The following is a 25,106-nucleotide window of genomic DNA, read 5'->3' as shown; positions in this document are numbered from 1 at the left end:
TCTAAGTGCTCTCTGATGACACGTGTCTCGGGAAAAGCCCAGTTTAGAAGCAAATCCCCAAAGCAAACCTCTTCTACTCTGTGCAGTTCCCGAGACAGGTGTCATCAGAGAGCACTTAGACAGAAAAGAACAACTCAACTTCAGAAGCTCATAAGTACTGAAAGGATTAAGATTTTTTTTTATAGAATTAATTTACAAATCTGTTTAACTTTCTGGAACCAGTTGATATATATAAAAAAGTTTTTCCTGGATAATCCCTTTAACCTAGGTAGGGTTTTCAGCCACTGGCTCTGTAAACAAGCACTTTCTCATTCACTGACAGCAAGCAGAGTTGTGGAAAAAAGGTGAGAAAGTTGTTGATTAATGCAATGATTAGAGAAGACTGGAGAAGAATGAATGATGTGCCGGCCCCTATCACCATGGGTCCAACTAAAACTAAGGCAGTGTTTCACAATCAGGGTGCCTCCAGCTGTTGCAAAACTACAACTCCTAGCATGCCTGGACAGCCAGAGGCTGTCCAGGCATGTTGAGAGTTGTAGTTTTGCAACAGCTGGAGGCACCCTGGTTGGGAAATACTGAACTAAGGACTGCAACAGTGTCCCCCAAACTACAGCTCCCACAGCTGTCTGCTGTCAGAGCATGATGGGAGTTGTAGTTCTGCAATATTTAGAAAGCCAAGTTTTGGGGGACACTACAGACTCTGACTCGGCCACAGCTATATACTCATACTGGCACACTGTGACGGCGGTCAGCTGTTGGTGAACAGGACTCTGGCGGCGTGAACAGGTACAGTCTGTAAAATCACAGTGAGGAACAAAGTGCAGCAACAAAGCGAATCACTTCACACAAAATAACAATAACATTAATAATGAAAGCTGCAAATAATATATATATATATACTCTATATACAGTCACAATCCTGACTGCTGCCGCCAAACGGCCCTGCGGGAAACACAAACCGCAGCTGCCGCGCTACGGGATCATCATCATCAGGGATTTTCCGGCAGGGCGGGAGAATTAAGAGCGCAGCTCCTGGCGTCCGCAGACATCAGGTGATCAACGCAAGACTCCCGCTGACCGGGAAGATTGGCGCAAGACATGGAAAAAGGGACAGCTAGCGAGCTCAGTATTTCCTCATAACATTAAATATCCCATATCTCTGTTTTATCTGTTCCTGGGAAAGCTGGGTGACAGCTAAAACAGCTGCCGTACATTTGGTGCCTCCCAGCTTTCCAAGAGTCCCAAATGACCAATCTGTTATACAGAAATATTAGGCCTACTTTGAGAAAAGCTGTGTGTGAAAAGCTGAGAGCCCCTGTGGGTGCTGTAATGATTAGTCCTACTGGCTGTCACATGGCTTTCCAAGTGTCCTGAATGGCCAATGTGCGTAGATATACAGCCAGGCATCCTTTCCCAGATAGTCCTTTTATTTAGGATCACAGGAATGCTTAGTAATATCCCTATGGGCAGCTCTGAAGGCAGTCCTACTGGTTGTCACACAGCTTTTCAAGTGTCCTGAATGACCAATCTGCCTAGATATACATCCATGCATCCCTTCCCGGACAGATCTGTTATTCAAGGGTGCGTGAAAGCTGATTAATATTCCTAGTGGAGCTGTGAAGGTAGTCCTACTGGCTGTCATCAAGCTCTCCAAGAGTCCTGAATGGCCAATATGTCTAGTTATACAGCCATGCATCCCTTCATGGTCAGGCCTGTAAGTGAGAAATTAGGAAAAGCTGAGTAATATCCCTATGGGAGCTGTAAAGGCAGTCCTACAGGAGGTCATTCAGCTTTCCAAGAGTTCTGAATAGCCAATATGTCTCATTATACAGCCATCCTTACCTTTCTGGGCAGACCTGTAAGTCAGGAATATGGGAAAGCAGAGTAATATCCCCTATGGGAGCTGAGAAGGCAGTCCTACCGGTTGTGACCCAGCTTTACAAGGTTCCAGAAGGCTCAGGCTTCTTAAATAAACTGTAATACATACCTAGTTTGTGTATATCAGCATTGGTCTTGTGCTTGCAGCCTACCAGCTGCCACCCAACTTTCCCAGGAAACAAAAATGACTGTGAAACAACTAGTTGGGAGTTGGGGGACACAGTGAAGGGTCATCTATAACAGACAGGAGATGGTCGGCCAGCAAAACCAAAAGATTAACCCCTTCAGCGCCGCTCCCCGAACCTATAAAAATGCCGGCAAAACAGCGACGGCCATTCAGAAGCTACAACTCGCGGTGCGCCGTAAGTCCTGCGGAGAAGTCATTAAGGCAGCTCACGAACACCCACAATCCTAAGCGTTGCGTTCTTCGTTCGGGGGGGTGGGTGAGCTGGCGGCGCTTAGGCTCTATACATATATATATATTTTACATATCTTCACATTTACAGCGGACAATAAGGCAAGGGTCGGACCGCGCTGAAGGGGGTCACAATTTACGGACAGAAACAGCCATATTTTGGTTAACAAAAAAAAAAAAAACTTATTTTGCATCTCACACTCGACTACGACGACAAAAGGTCTGTTGTGTTTTTTTTTTGTTTTGAGTATTTTTTGTTGTTTTTTTTTTCTTCTTTGTTTTGGCCCATATAAAAATAACGTATCGCAACTGAAAAAGTGCCAATAAGATCAGGCGCGGACGATTCCTTCGAAAAAAAAAAGAAAAATATTTACATCATTTGGTTTAAACACACCCCGGGGACGCGGGCTTCACGCTATCACCATGGGGACGTCGTCTGAGAAGCCGGTGATCATCGGAGCGTCGTCGTCGTCACCTGAAAAAAAAAAAGACGAGAAGAAGACGGTCATTGCGCGTGCAGAAAAAAATAAAAAAACAGGCGACTCCCAAAACTTCTCCTTTTTTTAAAATTTTATTTCATATATGGGGGAGATTAATCAAAACCCGTCCAGAGGAAAAGTTGCTGAGTTGCCCATAGCAACCAATCAGATCGCTTCTTTCATTTTTAACAAGGCCTCTGCAAAATGAAAGAAGCGATCTGATTGGTTGCTATGGGCAAGTGGTCAACTTTTCCTCTGCACAGGTTTTGATAAATCTCCCCCTATAGTGCAGGATACAAACATCAGGATGGCAGGGCAACAGTAACGCGTTTCAAGCGCACATAGCGCCCTTTGGGCGCTATGTGCGCTTAAAACGCGTTACTGTTGTCCTGCTATCCTGAACTATACGAAATGAAGATGGAGAAGTGTAACCTGGTTTTGCGCTAGACTTGATGTTATTCAGGAGTGATAGAAAGCTGTGTGTCAACCCCCTATGGTAGTTGTAAAGGCAGACAACGCTTGTCACCCAGCTTTCTAAGGGTTCTAAATGAGCAATCTGCCTAGTTAGGGTATGCTCACCCTACGGAATCTCTGCCGTCTGAAATTCTACGGGGACCTACCGCCAGCACCACTGAGAACAACGCAATCTGCGAGTAATTCCGCCAAAAGGATGAACATGTCTATTCTTTCGGCGAATCAATTTCAGCGGGTCAGCGGAAGGCCCCTTTACAGCAATTTTGGAGTTCATACAGTAGAATTCCCGAGCACAAGCTGAAAAAAACTGTGTTTAGAAAAAATAAAAATAAAAAAAGTGTAAAAACAAAAAAAGAATAAAAAATAAAAAAAATAAAAAAATTCCGTAGTGTGTACGTAGCCTTATACACAACCATGTATCCCATCCTGGAGGCGGATCCTTTGTTTAGAAGTTTGGGATACCTGACTAGTGATCCACGTAGGAGATGTATCTGCTGTCTGAGGCTACGTTCACACTGCGGAATGACGCCAGAATATTCCGCATGGACATTCTGCTGCAGCAGAGTCCTATTGACTTCAATGGGATTCTGCTGCACTGTGCGCTGTTCTTTGGCTCCAAATCTGGCGTCCGCAGAAAGAATCAACTTGTCTATTCTTTCTGCCGCCGTCCTAGCGCCCGTCGAAACTTTCAAACGTGCGGAATGTCCATCCGGGGGGCAGACAATCCACATATTTTCCTACTTTTTTTTCCCTACTGTGTGAAAATACATCACGATTTTTTTGCATCCTTCAAATTTATTGTTAGAATGGAAGTCATAACATCGTATGAAATCCTACTTTAAAAAGATCAAAATCTGGCGCACCGAAAAATCGGATCTCTCGGGGTGCATTCACCTCCCGATTCTTGCATAAGTTTAATGTATTGTTAAAACTGACATCCTAAAACCGTATAAAATCGTATGCAGAAAACTGATCGGATCTCTCTAGAATCGTCAGACCTATACCAGTATGCTGTTATACGTTTTTGTCGGTTTTATTTTAAAGGGGTATTCTAAGAAAAAACTTTTTTTTTTGTATCAACTGGCTCCAGAAAGTTAAACAGATTTGTAAATGACTTCTATTAAAAAATCTTAATCCTTTCAATAATTATCAGCTGCTGAAGTCGAGTTGTTCTTTTCTGTCTGGAAACAGTGCTCTCTGCTGACATCTCTGCTTGTCTTGGGAACTGCACAGACTAGAAGTGGTTTGCTATGGCGTTTTGCTTCTAAACTGGGCGGTTCCCGAGACAAGTGTCATCAGAGAGCACTTAGACAGAAAAGAACAACTCAATTTCAGCAGCTCATAAGTACTGAAAGGATTAAGATTTTTTAAAGGGGTATTCCAGGAAAAAAACTTGCTTTTATATATCAACTGGCTCCAGAAAGTTAAACAGATTTGTAAATTACTTTAAAAAAATCTTAATCCTTTCAGTACTTATGAGCTTCTAAAGTTAAGGTTGTTCTTTTCTGTCTAAGTGCTCTCTGATGACACGTGTCTCGGGAAACGCCCAGTTTAGAAGAGGTTTGCTATGGGGATTTGCTTCTAAACTGGGCGTCTCCCGAGACACCTGTCATCAGAGAGCACTTAGACAGAAAAGAACAAAATTAACTTCAGAAGCTCATAAGTACTGAAAGGATTAAGATTTTTTAATAGAAGTAATTTACAAATCTGTTTAACTTTCTGGAGCCAGTTGATATAAAAAAAAGTTTTACATTTTATATTGTATCTGACCACAGTTCTCTCTGCTGCCACCTCTGTCCGTGTCAGGAACTGTCCAAAGTAGGAGTAAATCCTGAGCCGTATGAACTTGACAGACGTAAAAATCGTGCTTACTGGTTGCTGCCCAGCCACCTGAATAGCCTTGTCTGACAGTTTGGTTGCTAGAGATACATTGTAACACGTTGTAACAATCAATCTAGTCCAGTGGTCTTCAACCTGTGGACCTCCAGATGTTGCAAAACTACAACTCCCAGCATGCCCGGACAGCCGTTGGCTGTCCGGGCATGCTAGGAGCTGTAGTTTTGCAACATCTGGAGGTTCGCAGGTTGAAGTCCACTGGTCTAGTCAGTGTGGTTGTCAGGGATAGTCTCCCTAGCAGCCAAGCAGAATACTGGGGGGAGGGATTACCGCTGAGCAGAATACTGGGGGGAGGGATTACCGCTGAGCAGAATACTGGGGGGAGGGATTACCACTGAGCAGAATACTGGGGGGAAGGATTACCGCTGAGCAGAATACTGGGGGGAGGGATTACCGCTGAGCAGAATACTGGGGGGAGGGATTACTGCTGAGCAGAATACTGGGGGGAGGTATTACCTTTGAGCAGAATACTGGGGGGAGGGATTACTGCTGAGCAGAATACTGGGGGGAGGGATTACTGCTGAGCAGAATACTGGGGGAGGGATTACCGCTGAGCAGAATACTGGGGGGAGGGATTACCGCTGAGCAGAATACTGGGGGGAGGGATTACCGCTGAGCAGAATACTGGGGGAGGGATTACCACTGAGCAGAATACTGGGGGGAGGGATTACTGCTGAGCAGAATACTGGGGGGAGGGATTACTGCTGAGCAGAATACTGGGGGGAGGGATTACCGCTGAGCAGAGGGGGCAGAGAAGAGGGAGGAGCTTCCCCGTACCTATGTCATCCCCAGATGAGAAGATGGCGGATCCTAGACGCGAGCTGTAATGACTGTTTGCAAAGGCGGTGAAGCTGTTCTGAAGTCTCCGGTGGCGCATGTACAGTATGACGAAGCCGCAGCCAGTGGCCACTAACAGCAGGAATAACACAGGGACCACTATAGAAGCCACGTCCGTGGACTGGACACTAGTGGACGGCAGGGAGTCCATTCCTGAAAAAAAGAAGCAGAGGAACAAAATGTAGGAGCTTTTTAACCCCTTCATGACCCAGCAATTTTTTTTTTTTTGGCTCACGTTCTTTTGCTTCTCCTATTCTAGGACCCATAACTTGTTTTTATTTTTCCCTCTGAAAAAGCGGTCTTGGGGCTTATTTTGTTGTGGAACAAGTTGTACTTTTCATTGGCGCATGTTATTCTACCTAAGGGTACATTCACACATGCGTATTTTCTGCTGCAGATTTGCTGTAGCGGACTTTGCTACCCATTGAAGTCAATGGGCAGCAAATTCTGCAGCAGAAAATATGCAGCAGATCTGCAGCAAAAATACGTACTCATGTACTGTATTACGAAGTCAGAAAAAAAATTATATGTAGGGCAAAATTGAAGAGAGTATAGAAGTGCGCAATGTTGTGAGGCAATTATTTATTCAGAGTTCACAATATGGTAAAAACTGACATGCGAACTTTACTCTATGGGTCAGTACGATTTGCTTTGCTATATGGTTTAAAACAAAAATAATAATAATAATCTTTTCAATACCCTGTTCTGACCCCTATAACTTTTTATTTTCCACTTACAGAGCTGTGTTAGAGTTTTTCTTGCATCATAAGCTGTAGTTTTTAAGGATATAAGTAGATATTGAAAAAGACCAGCTCACCACCTAGTAGACCCTCTGGATTGGAGGAACCTCTGATGTTTTTAGGAAACACGGAACAGGTATGAACAGGTCCATAACAAAAAATGTGCAGATTCCAACTCCCACCATGGTTTTGACGCGTTTCGAACCACCATGGTTCCTGGTCATGTGCCATGGTTAAAGGGGTATTCCAGGAAAAAACTTTTTTTGTATATCAACTGGCTCCAGAAAGTTAAACAGATTTGTAAATTACTTCTATTAAAAAAAATCTTAATTCTTCCAATAATTATCAGATGCTGAAGTTGAGTTGTTCTTTTCTGTCTGGCAACAGTGCTCTCTGCTGACATCTCTGCTTGTCTCGGGAACTGCACAGAGTAGAAGACGTTTGCTATGGGGATTTGCTTCTACTCTGGACAGTTCCCGAGACAGGCGTCATCAAAGAGCACTTAGACAGAAAAGAACAACTCAACTTCAGCAGCTCATAAGTACTGAAAGGATTAAGATGTTTTAATAGAAGTAATTTGCAAATTTGTTTAACTTTCTGGAGCCAGTTGATATATAAAAAAAAAGTTTTTTCCTGGATAATCCCTTTAAGAACCCTGATGGTCCGAAACACGTCGGCATCTCTGCTATGGTTTTAAAACCACCTTATTTTGGTTTTCATTATTTTTAACCATGTGAAATAAATTTTGGACTTTTATATATATTTTTTGAGAGCTGGAATCTGCAGGTTTTCTGTTATAGTTTTTAAGGATACCACTTCATGTTTAGATCAGGCTTTTTGATTACTTTTTATTCCATTTATTCTAGGATATGATAAAAAATCTGAAATGTTGCCACTTGAAAATTGTTTGCGTTTACGTCATTGACCGTGCAGGATCAGAAATGTAGTAAATAATTCAAACAATTACGCACACAAGGATAACAGATGTGTGTATTATTTATATATTTATTTATTTTTACAGTGTTTTATTTAACAAATGGCAAAAGGGGGGAAATTTAAATTTTTATGGGGGGGGGGGGGGGGTTTATAGTCTTAAAAACATTTTTTTTATTCTTTTTTTTCGCCCCCCAGGGGCCTTTCATGAGCCATCATGTGTTGCATTACATCGATCCATGTTATCAGAGTTGATTGCTAAGGGCTGTCTAAGGCAGCCTTCGGTAATCACTGATCCGTGAAAGCCTGAGGAGAAGAGGCTAGGCCCTGGGCTTCCACAACAACCCATTGGCACCCTGCAATTACATTGAGAAGGTGCCAATTGGTCCCCTAGACACCAGGGATTACCAGCATTTAAAGTGTACTTGTCAGCAGCAAAAACATTTTATATAATGTAGATAAAACTATTATATTTATATTTGTAATATACATTGGTTAAAAAATGTGTATTTCTTGGGGAAAAAATTATGTCCCTGCAGCTTTTGCCTGTGTGTCTCTGTGAGGAGACCAGATACAGGAAGTGAGGGCGGGACAAGCAGGGCTCTGTGCAGGCTTCTGGCTTGTTGATCATCCTGCTGTGTGAGCCGGGGGCATGTCACAGAGCCTCAGTGTACAGAGCCCTGCTTGTCCTCAGTGTACAGAGCCCCGCTTGTCCTCAGTGTACAGAGCCCCGCTTGTCCTCAGTGTACAGAGCCCTGCTTGTCCTTAGTGTACAGAGCCCCACTTGTCCTCAGTGTACAGAGCCCTGCTTGTCCTCAGTGTACAGAGCCCCGCTTGTCCTCAGTGTACAGAGCCCCGCTTGTCCTGAGTGTACAGAGCCCTGCTTGTCCTTAGTGTACAGAGCCCTGCTTGTCCTTAGTGTACAGAGCCCTGCTTGTCCTCAGTGTACAGAGTCCTGCTTTTCCTCAGTGTACAGAGCCCTGCTTATCCTCAGTACAGAGCCCTGCTTGTCCTCAGTGTACAGAGCCCTGCTTATCCTCAGTGTACAGAGCCCTGCTTGTCCTCAGTCTACAGAGCCCTGCTTGTCCTCAGTCTACAGAGCCCTGCTTGTCCTCAGTCTACAGAGCCCTGCTTGTCCTCAGTCTACAGAGCCCTGCTTGTCCTCAGTCTACAGAGCCCTGCTTGTCCTCAGTCTACAGAGCCCTGCTTGTCCTCAGTGTACAGAACCCTGCTTGTCTTCAGTGTACAGAGCCCCGCTTGTCCTCAGTGTACAGAGCCCCGCTTGTCCTCAGTGTACAGAGCCCCACTTGTCCTCAGTGTAGAGCCCCGCTTGTCCTCAGTGTACAGAGCCCCGCTTGTCCTCAGTGTACAGAGCCCTGCTTGTCCTCAGTGTACAGAGCCCTGCTTGTCCTCAGTGTACAGAGTCCTGTTTGTCCTCAGTGTACAGAGCCCTGCTTGTCTTCAGTGTACAGAGCCCTGCTTGTCCTCAGTGTCCAGAGCCCTGCTTGTCCTCAGTGTACAGAGCCCTGCTTGTCCTCAGTGTACATAGCCCTGCTTGTCCTCAGTGTACAGAGCCCTGCTTGTCCTCAGTGTACAGAACCCTGCTTGTCCTCAGTGTACAGAGCCCTGCTTGTCCTCACTGTACAGAGTCCTGCTTGTCCTCAGTGTACAGAGCCCTGCTTGTCCTCAGTGTACAGAGCCCTGATTGTCCTCAGTGTACAGAGCCATGCTTGTCCTCACTGTACAGAGCCCTGCTTGTCCTCAGTGTACAGAGCCCTGCTTGTCCTCAGTGTACAGAGCCCGGCTTGTCCTCACTGTACAGAGCCCTGCTTGTCCTCACTGTACAGAACCCTGCTTCTCCTCAGTTTACAGAGCCCTGCTTGTCCTCAGTGTACAGAGCCCTGCTTATCCTCAGTGTACAGAGCCCCGCTTGTCAAACCTTACTTATTGTATTTGGTCTCCTCACAGAGACACTCAGGCAATTGTGCCCCAGAATCTGGAGAATTGCTGGGATAGAGGAGCTGGGCCGCCCTCTGGAACGAGGAATCGTGTTGGAGTTATCTGTGGACTAAGATGTGGACCCCTGTGAACTGAGGAGCGGATGTGAGGACCGGACTTCCCAGGGGACCTGAGGTACTACTAGACGTGGAGCTGTTATCTGTGGACAATACATTGGAGTGTGGAGTGTTGGACCCGGAGTAGAATCCCGGCATCTGCAGATGTTCCTTCCCAGGTGCCAAGTGACTGTGCCCTTCTGTTGCCCATTGTTTGCCCAGTCACTGTGACCTTCTGTTGCCCATTGTTTGCCCAGTGACTGTGCCCTTCTGTTGCCCACTGATTGCCCAGTGACTGCCCTTCTGTTGCCCATTGTTTGCCCAGTGACTGTGCCCTTCCCTTGCCTATTGTTTGCCCAGTGACTGTGCCCTTCTGTTTCCCATTGTTTGCCCAGTGACTGTGCCCTTGTGTTGTCCCTTGTTTGCCCAGTGACTGTACCCTTGTGTTGCCCATTATTTGCCCAGTGACTGTACCCTTGTGTTGCCCATTATTTGCCCAGTGACTGTGCCCTTTTGTTGCCCATTGTTTGCCCAGTGACTGTGCACTTGTGTTGCCCATTGTTTACCCAGTGACTGTGCCCTTGTGTTGCCCATTGTTTACCCAGTGACTGTGCCCTTGTGTTGCCCATTGTTTAACCAGTGACTGTGCCCTTGTGTTGCCCATTGTTTACCCAGTGACTGTGCCCTTGTGTTGTCCCTTGTTTGCCCAGTGACTATGCCCTTGTGTTGCCCATTGTTTGCCCAGTGACTGTGACCTTCTGTTGCCCATTGTTTGCCCAGTGACTGTGCCCTTGTGTTGCCCATTGTTTGCCCAGTGACTGTGCCCTTTTGTTGCCCATTGTTTGCCCAGTGACTGTGCCCTTGTGTTGCCCATTGTTTACCCAGTGACTGTGCCCTTGTGTTGCCCATTGTTTGCCCAGTGACTGTGCCCTTGTGTTGCCCATTGTTTACCCAGTGACTGTGCCCTTGTGTTGCCCATTGTTTAACCAGTGACTGTGCCCTTGTGTTGCCCATTGTTTACCCAGTGATTGTGCCCTTGTGTTGTCCCTTGTTTGCCCAGCGACTGTGCCCTTGTGTTGCCCATTGTTTACCCAGTGACTGTGCCCTTGTGTTGCCCATTGTTTACCCAGTGACTCTGCCCTTGTGTTGCCCATTGTATACCCAGTGACTGTGCCCTTGTGTTGCCCATTGTTTGCCCAGACTCTGGATAACCCTCATCATGTGGATTGCGTTTTGTGATCTGGTGCTGTTCTCCCATCTCTTGCTCTGTTGATTGGGTGACAATCCCTGAGTGGTGAACCCCGTCACAATTAGATGGTTTCAGAAGCTTTTCACGTACAATACTTAAGCTCCCAGATACAGCAGGTCTGCAGGGAAGATGACCTCTGACCTCATTCACTATCACCAGCAGAGATCTTACCTGTTCCCAGGTGGTCATAGAGAAGCAGCGCCGGCTCCCCACAGATCTGTCCACTGTACAGACATCGGGCTTGGACACTGAACGTGTAGCTGTGACCCAGTTTCAGGTTGGAGATCTTAAAGTAGGTCTCGGTCGTGTTTCCCAGTGAGGTGGAGATGTTATTTGAGCTATCAAACATGTGGACCTCATAACCCTACAGCAAGCAGAGAACAATTCATTGCATATACCATCCTGAATGACTCTACAGGTTGTCACCCAGCTTTACCCAGACCCTGAGATCATAAATCTAAATTTTTACATAGAGCTGCATCCTCATCAGCCATTCCTGTGTGATGAACACACTCCACTATAGCTCTGACTGTAACAGGTCCAACTATTATTCTGCCTGAATTCACACCTGGCGGATTTTTGCAGATGATTCTGTAACTCTCCAATTCATCGGAATGGAGACTGCAGGAAAACGTGTTCTTGTAACAAACAATACATATTCAGATGTTTGGGAGAAATTTTCTAAAATGAATGTGCTGTATTATGTTATATCCTGTATTATACTCCAAAGCTGTACTCACCATTCTGCTGGTGAGGTCAATGTGTACATACATTACATTACTTATCCTGTACTGATCCTGAGTTATATCCTGTATTATACTCCAGAGCTGTACTCACTATTCTGCTGGTGAGGTCACTGTGTACATACATTACATTACTTATCCTGTACTGATCCTGAGTTATATCCTGTATTATACTCCAGAGCTGTACTCACTATTCTGCTGGTGGGGTCACTGTGTATATACATTACATTACTTATCCTGTACTGATCCTGAGTTATATCCTGTATTATACCCCAGAGCTGTACTCACTATTCTGCTGGTGAGGTCACTGTGTACATACATTACATTACTTATCCTGTACTGATCCTGAGTTATATCCTGTATCATACTCCAGAGCTGTACTCACTATTCTGCTGGTGAGGTCAATGTGTACATACATTACATTACTTATCCTGTACTGATCCTGAGTTATATCCTGTATTATACTCCAGAGCTGTACTCACTATTCTGCTGGTGAGGTCACAGTGTACATACATTACATTACTTATCCTGTACTGATCGTGAGTTATATCCTGTATTATATTCCAGAGCTGTACTCACTATTCTGCTGGTGAGGTCACTGTGTACATACATTACATTACTTATCCTGTACTGATCCTGAGTTATATCCTGTATTATACTCCAGAGCTGTACTCACTATTCTGCTGGTGAGGTCACTGTGTACATACATTACATTACTTATCCTGTACTGATCCTGAGTTATATCCTGTATTATACCCCAGAGCTGTACTCACTATTCTGCTGGTGAGGTCACTGTGTACATACATTACATTACTTATCCTGTACTGATCCTGAGTTATATCCTGTATTATACTCCAGAACTGTACTCACTATTCTGCTGGTGAGGTCACTGTGTACATACATTACATTACTTATCCTGTACTGATCCTGAGTTATATCCTGTATTATACTCCAGAGCTGTACTCACTATTCTGCTGGTGAGGTCACTGTGTACATACATTACTTATCCTGTACTGATCCTGAGTGATATCCTGTATTATACCCCAGAGCTGTACTCACTATTCTGCTGGTGAGGTCACTGTGTACATACATTTCATTACTTATCCTGTACTGATCGTGAGTTATATCCTGTATTATACTCCAGAGCTGTACTCACTATTCTGCTGGTGGGGTCACTGTGTACATACATTACATTACTTATCCTGTACTGATCCTGAGTTACATCCTTTGTTACACTCCACAGCTGAATTGTGAGTGCAGCATTGGAGTATAATACAGGATATAACTCAGGATCAGTACAGGATAAGTAATGTAATGTATATACACAATGACCTCACCAGCAGAGTAGTGAGTACAGCTCTGGAGTGCTGACCAATTAGTTGCGGGTGTGGTCGTGCTTCAGCTGTGCTGTGTGTCTGCTGTGTCTCCTGAGCTCCAGGGAATTACCATCTATTCCACCTGGGGCCTGCTTCCTCCTCCCCAGGGAGGGAGTGGGTTTCCAGGCATGAGTGAGGGAGGCGAGGCCCAGGCTTCTGCTCCTCGGACTAGGCCGCAGGGGAGCAGTAGAAGCCAGCAAGCGGCCTGTACATCGGAGGATTTGGGGGTGAGGCGTTCTACTAGGAGTCGCAGCAATGCTGCTCCAACTCCCCCCACAGAGGTGAGAAGCTGCAAGGCTGGATCCTCCTCGGAAAAGCTGGGTGCAGCCAGCGGAAAGCTGGGTTTGTCTGGAAGAAGGCAGAGTGCTCACGGAGGTGAAGCCGACCTCAGTGAGGAAGGCTGGGGAGTGCTGAGGACCCGGGAGTCTATTTCCACCTATACCTCCCGGGTAAAAAGTCACCTCCGTGAGTATGAAGACGCCAGTAAGGCCATCAGGAGGCTCCGAGAGGAACTGCGCTGTGCCCGTGCCAAGGCCAAGATTACTCCAAAAAGGAAAAAGACAGAGATCCAGGGGCAGATAAAGGGACTCATGTCTGAAATACAAGTTTTGGAGGAGAGGAGAGCCGAATTATTGGAGAAGAGTGGTCCATTTAAAGAGAAACTGGAAAATGAGGAACGCTTCAGGGTAAAAGAAGAAGATAAAAATAAAAGGTTGATGGGGCTGCAACCTGAGAGCCAGGTGGATGATGTGGAGGAGATGGAGGAAGAACAACAGCCAGATCCACCTGGTGGCCTGCGGCAACAGCAGCAGGCCCCGTACAGTGGGCCCCCTGCACAGCAACCAGCAGTATCACCTGCCGACTCAGGGGAGGACAGTGACAGCAGCTACCAGGGAGGGGCGCTAATGGCCCAGATCCGCATGCTGGAATCCCCAGTGTGTCCTCAGAATCTGGTGTTTGGAGATGAGCTCCCAAATGAGGCACCTGGGGGTAAGAAGAAAAAGAAGACCAAGCCAAAGCAGCAAGAAGTGGTGAGTTACATCTACACCCCCCTCCCTGTATACCCTGAGTCGGCCGCAGGGTCAGCTCATTGTGCAAGCCCCGTTACCCAGCCCAGCCCGTGTTCTGTGGTGGACTCGGTGCAAAGGTGCGGGGAGAGTACAGATACTAAAAGGGCGCAGAGCTCCATGCCTGTTTGCAGTAGCAGGGATGGAGCAGAGAAGGCATCGGCCGAAAGGCCGTACAGTGAGGGCGGCCCAGCGGTGGGCAGAGAGGCAGACTCCGGTGCTGTAGTTCGCTCCCCTGTGGGAGAGGGGGGTGACTCAGTGCCGGAGGTAGCAAAGGGCATAACGGACACTCCCAAAAGTGAAGAAAAACGTTTGTTTTGTATTGGTGCCGCTGATCCCATTGATCAGCGGCGCCATGAAAAGACTGGAGATGATGCTGATGAGGCGGAGGGCACTAATAAGAACAGGGCTGGGGCCTCCTCTAGACCGGGCAAGCATGCTGCCCGGTCCCTTAAAGGGCCAGCGGAGGTTGTCCCAGCCCTAGTGCCCCGTGATGCTGAGGCCGGATTATCTGTTTCTGGTCCAGCCAGTGTGAATGAGAAGGTAAATGGGGGTACGGGGTGTATGACTGGGGAGCGGATGGAGGTTAATATTATTGGAGAAGGTGATTTTGCTGTTGCTGAAATTAGGGGTGGTGATGGGACTACAGATGATGTTATTGGAAACAATGTTGTTGGGGGAAGTGCTAATGTTGTTATTGAGGGTGGTGGGGATGTTGTCATTAGAAGTGGTGTAGGTGTAGGGTCTGGTCCGGTTGCCCCCCCCAGTGGTGACAGATCATAGGAGTTATGCCAATGTCACTGCTGGGGGAAGTAGAATACTTTCCTCGTCTCCTGACTCTAGGGACGGTTTATTGCAGCGACGTCTCCTGGAAGCTCTGAAAAAGGGGGAAAGGTCGATTAATGTAGAGGGTAGAGCAGTTGATCTGTCCTTCTGGATAGAGAGACACGGTCTCTCTGCCTTCCGAGAGGAAAGAGGGGGCGATACTGTGTGGTCCCTCCCAACAGCCGGGGCAGGTAGTAACCGTAGGAATGTGGTCCGTCTTCGGTGGCAGGGCGAAGATATGTGTCCTTCAAGGACCAAAGTGGTTGAGCTCTTGCTAAAGATGGGCTTCAAGGCAGTTGATATCTTTGCCTTGATACATCCCTACGGTGCTCCTGAATTCGATATCAGTTTTGTTCGGCCAGAGGGGCTTGAGCTTTGGTCGAATTATGAATTGGTAAAGAATGAGCCCGGCTGGCGAGACTTTGCCGTACAGGCATTGTCTCGTCAAAACGAAATCAAGAGAGTGACCGTTTTGACCCGTAACGAATCACTCTCTTGTGTTGACATCATCACCTGGTTAGGACGGTATGGCGAGGTAATGGGGGTCCCGCAGAAGAACAGGGACGAGTTTGGCATCTGGTCAGGAGCCTGGACGTTTTTGGTAAAACTTAAACGTTCAGGAAATACAGTTACCCATATTCCATCCTCTGCCTTTCTCGGCAGGGATCGTATCCAGATTTTCTACCGGGGTCAGCCGAAGCTCTGTCACAGATGTGGTGACCCCACACACTTCAGTGCAAACTGTACGGTGCAGAAATGTGCCTTGTGTGGGGGTGTAGGCCATCTTGCCGCATCTTGTGCGGAGATTAGGTGTCACCTGTGTGGTGACTTAGGTCACCCATTCAGTCGTTGTCCTCGTTCTTTCGCTAATGCAGTCTTGTCCCCAGCGGGTGAAGATCACGAGCCGGAATCTGCTGGGGAGGGGACTAGCAGGGGTGGAGGAACTGAGGGGTCAGTGAGGAACAGCAAGAGAAAGACACCAGCCCAACTAAGACGTCTTGATAAACGCCAAAGGGATAGGGTGATGGGGAAAGCCCGGGTTACTGGGACGACCTCTCATTCTGTCCCAGAGGCCAACCTTGCTGCTGAGACCCTGAGGGATGGCGAGCTGAATGAGGAGGTCAGGAGGATCCAGAATGAGGAAGGTGCCATCTCCTCAGATAGCGTGGAGGAGGATGATGTGGGATGGCAGAAGGAGACACGAAAGCGGGGTACAAGTAAAAAAAAAAAGGGAGATTTAAGATCTTCTCCCACCCTGGTCCAGGTGCCAAAGGAAGGCAAAACTGACTCCCCTCTGGTTGGCCTTTCCAATCGATTCCGACCCCTCAGGGACATCTCCTCCTCTTCTTCGGAAGGGGAGGATGAGGGGGAGGTGGCAGAGGGGCTTCCAGGGGGCGCCGAGTCCTCTTCCCCTGGGGAGGTTATGTCCTCGGGGGAAGGGACTGGCCTAGAATCCGGAGACGAGGAAAGTAAAACGACGTCTGGTGAGATGGACACTTCCATTTCTCTACAGAGGGTGAAGAGTTCTTCTGATGTGGAGGGTGAGAAGGGGAGTGGGAAAAAGAAAGCTGTTTAACTCAATCACCCTTGATGGCGGCACCCTCTCCGTTGACGCTGGCGTCCATTAATGTCGCCAGCATTAAGTCACATACAGCTCGTTTTGCTGCCTATGATTTTTTTGCCCATATTAATGCTGATATTTTATTTTTGCAGGAGACCAGGCTTACAGATATGTCATCTATCTACAAGGCTAAAAGAGAGTGGAGGAATGGGCCCTCCTACTGGTCTCTTGGGGCCGAGCCGTATAGCGGAGTGGCGGTCCTTTTTACCGCAGCGGTAGAATGCCGACGGGTTATCGAGTTAGAAATGGGGAGGTGCCTGATCTTAGATGTCCTCATGAGGGGACAAGAACTTCGCCTTATTAACATCTACGGCCCACAGTCTAAGTGGGACCGGAAGTGCCTCTTTATGAGGATCAAGCCCTATCTTTTTACAAGTCGGCAGGTGGTCTTTGGAGGGGACTTCAATGCTGTCACGAGGCCCCAAGATAGGGGAGGTTCCAGAGACAAGCTGACTTATGATAGCGTCGCCCTTAATAGCATAGCGAGTGAGGCTCGCCTGGTGGATGTCCACATCCGGCACACCCCAGGCCACGCGGGATTCACCTATCATAGGGGTAGTTGTAGGTCTAGGATAGACAGGTTTTATTTAAAGGAGGAAGCCGTTTCTTCAGCAGTGTCTGTTGTTGAGGTGGAGTTCTCCGATCACTGTTTAATTTTGTTTTCTCTGAATGTCACAGAGACCCCCCGGATGGGCAGAGGCTATTGGAAGCTGAATTCGTCTCTCTTGGAAGAAGCGGAGATAAGACAGTCCTTTGAGGATTTTCTTCAGAGCCAGGTACCATTGCTGGGCCTTTGTAGCAGTAAGTCAGAGTGGTGGGAGATCTTCAAGGAAAGGGTTGCGAGATTCTTCCGCCAGCTCTCGGGCCTCAGAAGCCTAAACAGGTACCGCTTGTACCAGGGCCTGAGGAAGAAACTTGAGAACCTTGTCTCGACTGGAGGTAGCCGAGAGGATATCTCCAGAGTGAAGTGCTTGTTGATGAAGTGCCAGTACGATAGGCACGCATCTTTGGTTTTTGAGAGGGATTACGGGAAGTACCGCTCGCCCGACCCTTACAGAAACTGCAAGATGTCAGTGAATAGTAAAGTAGTCTCAGGACTGATTGATAGTACGGGATCTTTGAAAAGGTCCAGATCAGGGATCCTGGAGGTCGTCAGATCCTTCTACTCGCACCTCTTGGGAAGGAAGGATCTAGATCGAGATAAGGTATCAGCTTTCTTGGCTGAAACCATCCCTGAACCAGGAGTAGACCCCTCTCTTGACGTTTTGACAGAGATGATCCGGGAAGAGGAAGTCAGGATGGCTATTGATGGGCTTGCCCTCAAGAAGTCACCCGGTCCGGATGGCTTAACATCTGAGTTCTATAAGACCTTTAAGGACCCTTTGGTTCCCCTCTTGACTGCGGTTTTTAATGAGTGTCTATCCTCGGGCACTTTGCCAAAGTCAATGAGGAGGTCAGCGCTGATCATCCTGTCAAAGGGTAAAGACCCGTCCCACATTGAGAATTGGCGTCCCATAGCACTTCTCAATGCGGACAGAAAGATTCTGGCAAAAGTGCTGTTTAACCGGCTGGTGGAGTTTGCACCCCGGCTCCTTTCGGGAGCTCAGCATTGCTCTGTTCCGGGCCGCAGTACATTTAGTGCTGTGCTCAGTGTCCGAGAGGCTGTGGAGCAGGGTAGGGCTGGCCACTGGAAGGGGTACTTGCTGTCCTTGGATCAGGCAAAAGCGTTTGATCGGGTTAACCATGAGTACCTCTGGTCTGTCCTTCTGAGATATGGCCTGCCAGGGGGTTTTGTTGATTGGCTTAAGACCTTGTATGTAGGGGCAGAGAGTTTCCCGCTTGTGAATGGTTGGATTGGCCGCTCTTTTGAGGTTGGGTCTGGTGTCCGTCAGGGTTGTCCTTTGAGCCCTTTGCTGTACGTGTTTGCAATCGATCCTTCCTTAGAAGGATTGATTGTGGACCGTTGGCGGGGGTGAGAATGGACCTGGCGGTGCCGGATTCGGCTCTGAGGGCGGTAGCGTACGCTGATGATATCACCGTGTTTGTCTCCTCACAAGAGGAGGGCAGATGGGTGATGTCAGAGGTGGACCGCTACTCGGAGGTATCCGGGTCCAAGATCAATCAGGATAAGTGTGAGAGTCTCTGGCTGGGAGGGGGAGATCCTGATTTTAACCTCCCGGACGCCCTTCCAGAGCCCCAGGAATCCGCAAAAGTCCTCGGCATCGAATTTGGTCACTGGGATTACCCCAAACAAAACTGGGACAGCAGGCTTAAGATCGCCGCTCAGAAGGTGGATCAGTGGAAGGGTTGGTCTTTGACCCTCCGGGAAAGGGTTAACCTGATGAAAACTTTCCTGCTCCCTTTGCTGATATATCTGGGCAGTGTATGCATGTTGCCAGAACCTCTTTGGACCCGGGTCTACAGTGTGTTCTTCCAAATGTTATGGGGGAATAGACTGAACCTAGTGAAGAGGGAGGTTACTTACCGTACAAGGAGACTAGGGGGGTTGTGCATGGTCAACCCCGTGGTATTCCTAGTGAATACCTTTCTTAAGACCAATATAGCAAACCTCTGGTCAGAGAGGGCTCCTCCGTGGGTATCCTCCTGTAGGGGATGGTTTCGGCCTTTCTTCCAGGAATGGGAGACAGGAGGGCAAGTGAAGGATCTTCGCACACCACACGGGCATCTCCCGGCTTATGCTACCCCGGTTCTGAAGGTTATTCGTCGGTGGGGTCTGGGGATGTGGGAGATTAGGACTCTGTCGAGGAAATTCCTTGACAAGAGGGTCCTGTCTTCTCATTTCCAGAGGCCATTGGCGCTCAAGGACTGCCCAAGTCGGGATCTGGAGGTGGGTTTAGAGCTTTTGAATTCTATCAGGATCCCCTTGAAGTTTTGGGACTTGACTTGGCGCTGCTTCCATGGGAAACTGTGTGTGAGGGACAATCTGAAGTGCAGGAGCTCTGATGACCGGGGATGTCCCCGCGAGGAGTGTGGAGGCATGCTGGAAAGCATGGAGCATTTTCTGCTTCATTGTCCCTTTAACACAGAGGTTTATAACAGGGTGGGCGCTTCCATTGGTTGGCCTCGGCTGGCCAGTCTCTCCTATGCGGAATGGGCCTATGGGGCATTCAGAAACCTTGGAGGCTGGGACCGATGCACTTTATTCCTAGTCAGCTCAGTGGTCAGGTATTACACGTGGAACGCACGGTGTTTAGTGTCGACGCAGCGTAAAATCCTCCCTGTGGGTGAGGTGGTTAGGAACATTCTTGGTGACCTGGTGAAGGTGCGTTCTCTGGAGTACGAGAGGCTGGGTGCTGGCAGGGCCTCTCGTCTGTGGAGGGGCTCTGCCTTTAAAGTGCCTTAGCCTGTCGTCTCCCCCTGGTGGTGGGCTGATGCTGGCACATGAGTCTTTTTGTTTTGTGCTGTAGATATATGGTGATATAGGGCTTGCAGGCACTGAACTTGAGCTTTAGGGGTTTGTGTGATTGAAAAGCCTTATTGTTGTTTGTTGTTTGGTTTGTATAGTTTGTATTATTTTGTATATATTTGTTTTGTTTGTACATTTATGTATATGTGTATATATGTATATATATTGTATTTTTTTTTTTCTAGGGGTTGTGTTGTGTTGGGGTTTAGTGTTAGGTTGGGTGGTGGGTAGATGGGGGGAGGGGGGATTCTGTGTGGGACTTTTTATTTAAAAAAATAAATAAGTAAAATCCTGGACTGGTTCATGGACGTCTGTTATCATGTACTGGGGGCATGGGATGCGGGACCAGCTCAGGGCCAAAAAAAAAAAAAAAAAAAAAAAAAATTGTATATTCTGTTTTTCTGTTTGCGGTGTTTGTTGGTGGTTTGACACATATTTATTATTTTGGGTGGTGAAATGCAACCGGACCAGTTTTTAGTTATTATTGTTGTTATTATTATTACTGTAAGTATTATTATTATTGTAGAGTGTTTAGTAGTTGTTGTTATTATAGCGGTGTGTTTGGTGAGAATGAGGCTGGACCAGAAGATACTTGGTTGGACATTTTTGGACTAATATGGACTCATTATTGTATATATTAAACAGGTGTATGTTGTTTGTATTATTGTTATGGTGATGTTCGTTCTTTTTGTAATGTTTTATATTTTTTAATAAAAGATCTACAGGATATAACTCAGGATCAGTACAGGATAAGTAATGTAATGTATGTACACAGTGACCCCACCAGCAGAATAGTGAGTACAGCCCTGGAGTATAATACAGGATATAACTCAGGATCAGTACAGGATAAGTAATGTAATGTATGCACACAGTGACCCCACCAGCAGAATAGTGAGTACAGCTCTGGGGTATAATACAGGATATAACTCAGGATAAGTATAGGATAAGTAATGTAATGTATGTACACAGTGACCTCACCAGCAGAATAGTGAGTACAGCTCTGAAGTATGATACAGGATATAACTCAGGATCAGTACAGGATAAGTAATGTAATATATGTACACAGTGACCCCACCAGCAGAATAGTGAGTACAGATCTGGAGTATAATACAGGATATAACTCAGGATCAGTACAGGATAAGTAATGTAATGTATTTACACAGTGACCTCACCAGCAGAATAGTGAGTACAGCTCTGGAGTATAATACAGGATATAACTCAGGATCAGTACAGGATAAGTAATGTAATGTATTTACACAGTGACCTCACCAGCAGAATAGTGAGTACAGCTCTGGAGTATAATACAGGATATAACTCAGGATCAGTACAGGATAAGTAATGTAATATATGTACACAGTGACCCCACCAGCAGAATAGTGAGTGCAGCTCTGGAGTATAATACAGGATATAACTCAGGATCAGTACAGGATAAGTAATGTAATATATGTACACAGTGACCCCACCAGCAGAATAGTGAGTACAGATCTGGAGTATAATACAGGATATAACTCAGGATCAGTACAGGATAAGTAATGTAATGTATGTACACAGTGACCTCACCAGCAGAATAGTGAGTACAGCTCTGGAGTATAATACAGGATATAACTCAGGATCAGTACAGGATAAGTAATGTAATATATGTACACAGTGACCCCACCAGCAGAATAGTGAGTACAGATCTGGAGTATAATACAGGATATAACTCAGGATCAGTACAGGATAAGTAATGTAATGTATTTACACAGTGACCTCACCAGCAGAATAGTGAGTACAGCTCTGGAGTATAATACAGGATATAACTCAGGATCAGTACAGGATAAGTAATGTAATATATGTACACAGTGACCCCACCAGCAGAATAGTGAGTACAGCTCTGGAGTATAATACAGGATATAACTCAGGATCAGTACAGGATAAGTAATGTAATATATGTACACAGTGACACCACCAGCAGAATAGTGAGTACAGCTTTGGAGTATAATACAGGATATAACTCAGGATCAGTACAGGATAAGTAATGTAATGTATTTACACAGTGACCTCACCAGCAGAATAGTGAGTACAGCTCTGGAGTATAATACAGGATATAACTCAGGATCAGTACAGGATAAGTAATGTAATATATGTACACAGTGACCCCACCAGCAGAATAGTGAGTACAGCTCTGGAGTATAATACAGGATATAACTCAGGATCAGTACAGGATAAGTAATGTAATATATGTACACAGTGACACCACCAGCAGAATAGTGAGTACAGCTTTGGAGTATAATACAGGATATAACTCAGGATCAGTACAGGATAAGTAATGTAATGTATGTACACAGTGACCCCACCAGCAGAATAGTGAGTGCAGCTTTGGAGTATAATACAGGATATAACTCAGGATCAGTACAGGATAAGTAATGTAATGTATTTACACAGTGACCTCACCAGCAGAATAGTGAGTACAGCTCTGGAGTATAATACAGGATATAACTCAGGATCAGTACAGGATAAGTAATGTAATATATGTACACAGTGACCCCACCAGCAGAATAGTGAGTACAGCTCTGGAGTATAATACAGGATATAACTCAGGATCAGTACAGGATAAGTAATGTAATATATGTACACAGTGACACCACCAGCAGAATAGTGAGTACAGCTCTGGGGTATAATACAGGATATAACTCAGGATAAGTATAGGATAAGTAATGTAATGTATGTACACAGTGACCTCACCAGCAGAATAGTGAGTACAGCTCTGAAGTATGATACAGGATATAACTCAGGATCAGTACAGGATAAGTAATGTAATATATGTACACAGTGACCCCACCAGCAGAATAGTGAGTACAGATCTGGAGTATAATACAGGATATAACTCAGGATCAGTACAGGATAAGTAATGTAATGTATTTACACAGTGACCTCACCAGCAGAATAGTGAGTACAGCTCTGGAGTATAATACAGGATATAACTCAGGATCAGTACAGGATAAGTAATGTAATATATGTACACAGTGACCCCACCAGCAGAATAGTGAGTACAGCTCTGGAGTATAATACAGGATATAACTCAGGATCAGTACAGGATAAGTAATGTAATATATGTACACAGTGACACCACCAGCAGAATAGTGAGTACAGCTTTGGAGTATAATACAGGATATAACTCAGGATCAGTACAGGATAAGTAATGTAATGTATTTACACAGTGACCTCACCAGCAGAATAGTGAGTACAGCTCTGGAGTATAATACAGGATATAACTCAGGATCAGTACAGGATAAGTAATGTAATATATGTACACAGTGACCCCACCAGCAGAATAGTGAGTACAGCTCTGGAGTATAATACAGGATATAACTCAGGATCAGTACAGGATAAGTAATGTAATATATGTACACAGTGACACCACCAGCAGAATAGTGAGTACAGCTTTGGAGTATAATACAGGATATAACTCAGGATCAGTACAGGATAAGTAATGTAATGTATGTACACAGTGACCCCACCAGCAGAATAGTGAGTGCAGCTTTGGAGTATAATACAGGATATAACTCAGGATCAGTACAGGATAAGTAATGTAATGTATTTACACAGTGACCTCACCAGCAGAATAGTGAGTACAGCTCTGGAGTATAATACAGGATATAACTCAGGATCAGTACAGGATAAGTAATGTAATATATGTACACAGTGACCCCACCAGCAGAATAGTGAGTACAGCTCTGGAGTATAATACAGGATATAACTCAGGATCAGTACAGGATAAGTAATGTAATATATGTACACAGTGACACCACCAGCAGAATAGTGAGTACAGCTTTGGAGTATAATACAGGATATAACTCAGGATCAGTACAGGATAAGTAATGTAATGTATGTACACAGTGACCCCACCAGCAGAATAGTGAGTGCAGCTTTGGAGTATAATACAAGATATAACTCAGGATCAGTACAGGATAAGTAATGTAATGTATGTACACAGTGACCCCACCAGCAGAATAGTGAGTGCAGCTTTGGAGTACTTTATATGTTGGCTGATGAGATACTTACTCTGGATTCGTTGAAGTATTTCTCCCTTAGTGCCAAGCTCTTCCAAAACAGCAGAACATGATCCTTTTCAATAATGAGCTTCAAGGCTTCTGGAGCAGAGAGGGGGACTAAAAAAAACAGTAAAAACAAAAAGGAAATTAATGTCGAGCGACGACATGGGGCCATGTTTTAATAGAAGTGATCAGAGACCCTGACGATCACAGAGTCATTCTATGGTTGGGAATGTCCAGCCTGTCTGTAAGACAAGTCATATCCTAGTCCTGTGACCTCTAACCCCTTCCAATGACCTCTAACCCCTTCCAATGACCTCTAACCCCTTCCAATGACCTCTTACCTGTGCTGATTTTGGTGCTGGACTCTTTGCTCATGTTCCGCAGTTGGACAATCACATTGTATTTCCCCCCGGGCTCCAGGTTTCCGATCTTGAACTCTATGGTGCTGTTTCGGGTGTTCACCTTGTAACTCTTCTCCGTTTTCAATATTAAGTCTTTTATGGAGACAATGTATGCCTGGAATATAAACGTGTCCTGAGCCGACTGCACTCTGCTACATGTGCGCAGTATCTGCTATGCAAGACATAGTGGAAAAGGCCCATACCGCTCCACCCATAAACATTATAAGTGTTATTGTCAGTGAAAAACCATTACTAGCCACAATTGAAGAAATGTATCAGTTACAATGTATCACTCTAGACTAGTGCCTCCAGCTGTTGCAAAACTACAACTCCCAGCATGCCTGGACAGCCGTCGGCTGATATGCTATGTCATGAGGTACAGGCCATACCGCTCCACCCCTACATATTATAACATGTAAGATCTCTGCTTGCTCCACCCCTACATATTATAACATGTAAGATCTCTGCTTGCTCCACCCCTACATATTATAACATGTAAGATCTCTGCTTGCTCCACCCCTACATATTATAACATGTAAGATCTCTGCTTGCTCCACCCCTACATATTATAACATGTAAGATCTCTGCTTGCTCCATCCCTACATATTATAACATGTAAGATCTCTGCTTGCTCCACCCCTACATATTATAACA

The 25,106-nt window shown here is 45.9% G+C and overlaps 1 protein-coding gene across 1 annotated transcript in view; it reads right to left on the bottom strand.

The window, feature by feature from the left end:
- Nucleotides 1-549: 549 nt before the first annotated feature.
- The window catches only part of SORL1 (sortilin related receptor 1), a 161,985-nt gene continuing 137,428 nt past the window's right edge, over nucleotides 550-25,106 (bottom strand). The window contains 5 exon segments of the mRNA XM_056544046.1: nucleotides 550-2,768; nucleotides 5,920-6,132; nucleotides 11,127-11,319; nucleotides 24,059-24,165; nucleotides 24,393-24,567. Coding sequence (XP_056400021.1) covers nucleotides 2,704-2,768; nucleotides 5,920-6,132; nucleotides 11,127-11,319; nucleotides 24,059-24,165; nucleotides 24,393-24,567 — 753 coding nt within the window. The 3' untranslated portion in view covers nucleotides 550-2,703.

This window comes from Hyla sarda, chromosome 10 (genome assembly GCF_029499605.1).
Source record: "Hyla sarda isolate aHylSar1 chromosome 10, aHylSar1.hap1, whole genome shotgun sequence".
Taxonomy (NCBI): domain Eukaryota; kingdom Metazoa; phylum Chordata; class Amphibia; order Anura; family Hylidae; genus Hyla; species Hyla sarda.
This window is presented reverse-complemented; position numbering and strand designations above follow the sequence as displayed.